This window comes from Chinchilla lanigera, unplaced genomic scaffold, assembly GCF_000276665.1.
Source record: "Chinchilla lanigera isolate Chin_1 unplaced genomic scaffold, ChiLan1.0 scaffold00203, whole genome shotgun sequence".
NCBI lineage: Eukaryota > Metazoa > Chordata > Mammalia > Rodentia > Chinchillidae > Chinchilla > Chinchilla lanigera.
Window position 1 is genome coordinate 357602 of NW_004955604.1, and position 4528 is coordinate 362129.

General features: G+C 62.3%; 1 protein-coding gene across 1 annotated transcript; it reads right to left on the reverse strand.

The window, feature by feature from the left end:
• Positions 1-41: 41 nt before the first annotated feature.
• On the reverse strand, positions 42-1014 carry Vstm1 (V-set and transmembrane domain containing 1; the record flags this gene model as incomplete). The annotated part of the gene is given in 3 exon segments (XM_013510096.1): positions 42-326; positions 507-542; positions 701-1014. Coding segments are annotated over 3 exon segments (355 nt in total), but the record flags the coding sequence as incomplete, so codon positions are not given.
• Positions 1015-4528: the final 3514 nt, after the last annotated feature.

Below are 4528 nucleotides of genomic sequence, written 5' to 3' on the forward strand. Positions count from 1 at the left end.
GAGGGCAGAGCCTGGGGCCGGGACCCTGAGTGTCCCCTCACCTGTCACCACCAGCTCCAGGGCCTCACTGTGCGGTGACCAGCCGGCAGGGCTGTGATAGAAACAGCGATAGCGCCCTGCATGGCCGCTGGTCATATACAGGATGGAGAACCTGGCCTTGTTCCCGGGCTCCAGTGGGGTCTGTCTGTCCCAGGGCACGTGGCTTCCCTCTTGGTACAGAAAGTACTCCTGGGCTCCCAGCATCCCCTCACACCGGAGGGTCACAGGTTTCCCCCGTGGTATCTCAGATCCCGGCTCAGCCCACAGCCTGGGTTTGGGCAGGGTCCCTGCAGGGAAATCACAGCCGGGCCCCAGGACCTTCCTCCTCCCCTCAGACCCCAGCTGTCAGCCCCAGGACCCTCCAGACCTCCAGCGCCAGTGCACACCTGCTGTGCTCCATCCCCACTGCCCAGAGCTGGCCCCTTGTCCCCAGGAGGAGGACCCAGGACAGCTGGGCACACACTCACCTGCCTGCACTTGGCTCCTGGGGCCCAGACTCAGCCCTGGAAGACAGTTCCCTGTAAGAGCTTCGCCCTGGAGCCTGGGCAGGTCCTCTCCTCCCCGGAGCCTCCGGAGCCCTGGTCTCCTGAGGGGCCAGGGCCTGGCTGTGGATGGGGGTCCCTCCCAGACCAGGCTGTCCCCTCCCCTCCGCCCCTCTCACCCAGGCAGAGCAGGGCCATGAAGGTGGGGATCATGGCGCCTTCAGGCCCTGGCCCCGGCTGTACAGCTGAAGCAGACCACAGTGCCTAAGAGGCCACACACACAGGGTGTGGCTACTTCAACGCAGGGTCCCCCGGTCACGGGAGTGGGGGGCTGTCACATCAGCAGATTGCCGCATCAGCAGCTCGCAGAAAGAGGAACTGCCTGCCCCGAGTCTGGCCGTGGTCTCCCCCAGGCAGAGGCAGGGTAGGCTCCATGTTCTCTTCATGCAGAAATCACAGCTCCCCCGCCCCATCCACCGCCTCCCCGATCCGTCCTCACCTCGGCAAGAACCAGCAGCCCATAGACCCAGAGCCGCCCCGAGCTGGCCCCTTCCGGGGCTCGGTCACCCTGGGCTGCACCCTGGGTCCTCCCTCCCTCTGACCAGAGACGGCAGGGCCGGCCACGGGTGACGGCTACTTCCGCTCCCTCCATCCGAGTGGTAGAAAATGCAGGAACAAAAGCCTAGGAGGCCGCCGATGCCCCAGCGCAGAGCACAGGGGATTCCGGGAGCTCAATGGGGGCACCTAAAGCAGAGCTGTCGGCCTTGAAATCCTGAGCCTGATTTATCCGCCCCTTTTGCCTGTGGCCGCCGCCTTGGACCTGTGTGCTGCGCCCGGCTCCTGTCACCGTGGGCGACCCTGAGCACAGCCCCTGCCCCCGGGGAACCAAGACTTCCCTGTAGTCCAGGAGGACCTGAGCTACTCCGCCGGCCCCACTGTAACATCCTGTGAGCCGCTGCCCTTCCCAGCTGTTCCCCTGCCCCCCTGGGCAGGGTCTGGGTTCTAATTCTGCCCGTGGCCGGGCTGATTTCTGCTGAACGCCTGGCTGCCACTGCCTGTGACGTGTCTGTCACTGTGATCTGGTCTCTAACTTTAGCTTCCTCTAACTGGGACAGCGGAGCAAGGCGTGTTGGTGCAAGCCTGCAATCCCCAGCACTCTTGAAGGCTAAGGCGGGAGGATTGCAGGTTTGGGCCCAGCCTGGGGAGTTAAGTGAGGACTTGTCTCAAAAGGGGAAGATGCCCGCGGGGGTTGTAGCGCTGTTCTGGTTGTGCAACCCGCCCCCCCCATCTCCAGCGACATAAGGAAAAGGAACCAGTGTATGTGACAGTCCCTGTCCTGCCGTACGTCCCCCCAGTCCTGTGAACCCCACGAGTGGATCGACGCCTGTGTGGCTCACATCGGCGCGCCTGTCCCCTCCCTCACCCAGGCTGCTCAGAAGCCCGAGTCCCAGTCACCCCCTGCCCAGGGGAGGTACCCACAGGGCGCAGACCGACCAGGGCAGCTCAGCAGGCACAGCGCGCCGCCTAGTGGCTGGAGACCTGAATCTCCCCCGCCTCCTTCAGCCGGCTGGGCCGGTGCCTGGCATCCAAGGGGCCCTGGTTTGACTCCCAACCGCAGAAAAAACCACCAGGAGAGTGAGGAACACGGCACCCACATTTTATTGACGTCCACATGCTGTAGGCTCAGAGAACAGGCTGCTGGCGTGGAGGACCGCTGTCAGAGCTGTCACAGTTGTTCCCTTTTACCTGGGTTTGAGTGGGAGCACGGAGGCTTGGGCGAGGTCGGGGGGTGGGGGGACGGACCGGGTGGTGCAGGGGGTGAGCCCGGCTCTTCTATGGGGCGGATAAAGGGGAGTGGAGTGTCTCAGCCTCCTGTCATTGCTATCACGGCCTGTGGAGGCTCAGCCGGTATAGAAAGACGGCTTCTGCTGGACGCGGCCGGGGTGGGCCGGGGTGCTCGTCCTCGGCGACTGTCTCAGAGGGCGGAGCTCGAGAAAGGCGCACTTCCCCGCCAGAGAAACGGAAAGTGCTGCTTGCTCGAGTGCTGCCCGGGAGCTCGGCTTCCTCCTGCTGCCGCACCGGACCTGGAAACTAGCGAGAGTGCAGCCCGAGACCTGGAGGGCGCAGGGACCCGCAGGTCCTCAGCGCGCTCGCAGCCAGGGTGGGGGAGCGTGCAGGGCCGAGGCGAGGCTGCGGGGGGTCCCAAGCAAGTTCCCGCGTCTTCCTGTCCTTGGCAGGGCAGGAATTTATTTGCAAAACACCTCGCCAGAAGGGCCTGGGGGCGCACGCCTGTAACTCCAGCACTTGGGAGGCCGAGGCAGGAGAACTGCTGGGAGTTCCAGGCCACCTTGGACTGCACAGGGAGAGCCCGCCCTCCCCCCCAAAAAAACCCTAAAATCCCACAGTGCCCCAGGCCACATAGGTGCAATACCCAGTGCCACAAAAAAAAAAAAAGAAAAAACATCTGCCCACCTCAGCAGAGCCAGTAATTTTAACCGCAGCGGTGCGGGAGCTGGAGTGTCTGTCTCAAGCCCTGGGTGGGGCGGGGTGTGCGCCCCAGAGCTGCCGCCCCAGGACAGCAGGAGCACACCCGCCCCCTGCTGGTCGCCCGAAGCGCGGCACAGGACAGTCTGCCCCGACGCCGCGCAGACCAGACCCCGCATGACTGAGCCGCACCCAGCTGCGGGCCTAGCCGCCCCGCCTGGGAACCCTAAATGACCGGGAAAAGCCCGCGCATGCTCAGTAATACAATTTTTTCCTATGCATTTCTTATAGAATTACTTGATTGTTGAGTCTTACACTGAAGGATCCAACCAGAGGCCCCAGATAACAAAAGCAGTGTTTTCGCTACTCCGACAGGAAGCAGGGAGTCTCGTAAAGGAAGCGCACGGGCCAAGCCCTACTGCGAGCCTGGCGTAACTGGGACGGGACCGGCGGCCACACCTGTAATTCCAGCACCTAGGAGGCTGAGGCAGGAGGAGCGCCTCAAGTACACAGTGAGACCCTGTCTCAACCCCCCCTATAATATGTAAATGAAACAACCAGACCCAAAGGGAGACGGAAAAGCACCACACAAATCCCAGCGCGGCAGCTTCCACGTGACCTGGACGCACTGGTGACCATGTGGCTGGACCGCAGATGGCGGGAGATAACGCCATTCCTCGGCGGGCGCCACTCAGTCAAGGTAGCACTTCCGGACCGTGCCCACAGAAAGTGCCTCTGGGCCGAGTGGCGCACACCGAGACGGGCCGCTCCTCCGGCTCCCGGCGCCCAGGCCCCTGCCTGCCGGACTTTGGCTCTCCACTGAGGTCGCCCCGAGAACCTCTCCCCCAGCCCAGCCCTACCTGCGGACGCCCGGGCCCCACCCCGCGATCACCCAGCTCTCCACTTGGCCCCCACCGTCTCCCGGGCCAGGAGCTCAGTTCTTTGGTGTCTGCTAGAGCACGCTGACAGCTTTTAAGCCCACCGCAGGATGCACTAATTGACACAGAAACCTGGACTCACTCCACTAAGATCGCACCCAGGGCAGAACTGCCCCGAGGAATTTAAAGAATTTGTTTCGGAAAGAAAGTAATCAAGTCAGGGCGAAACATCCCTAAAGCGAAGCTTAGGAAAGAGTCAGCAGATCAGAAAGCTTACAGCTGTAGAGCCTGCTAAGGAGCCAGGGCGGGCAGGGAAGGCCCCCAAGCTTGACAATCTCGTGAGCCCATGCCTCAAGATTTAAAAAGTAAGCCGGGTGTGGTGTCTGTATTCCTCGAGGCTGAGGCAAGAGGATCGCCCTAAGTTCAAGGCCAGCCTGGGCTCCTCGAGTTAAATGTAGTCTGAATTACAGATGGAGACCCTGATTCCAGGGGGGGAAAAAAAAAAAAAAAAAAAAGGCCGCGGCTTGGCGGCGCAGGCCTGTGATCCCAGCGCGCAGGAGGCTGAGGCAGAAAGATTGGTATGAGTTCCAGGATATCCTGGAGCGTCAGTGACTTCAAGGCCAGCCTGGGATAATACAGTGCGCG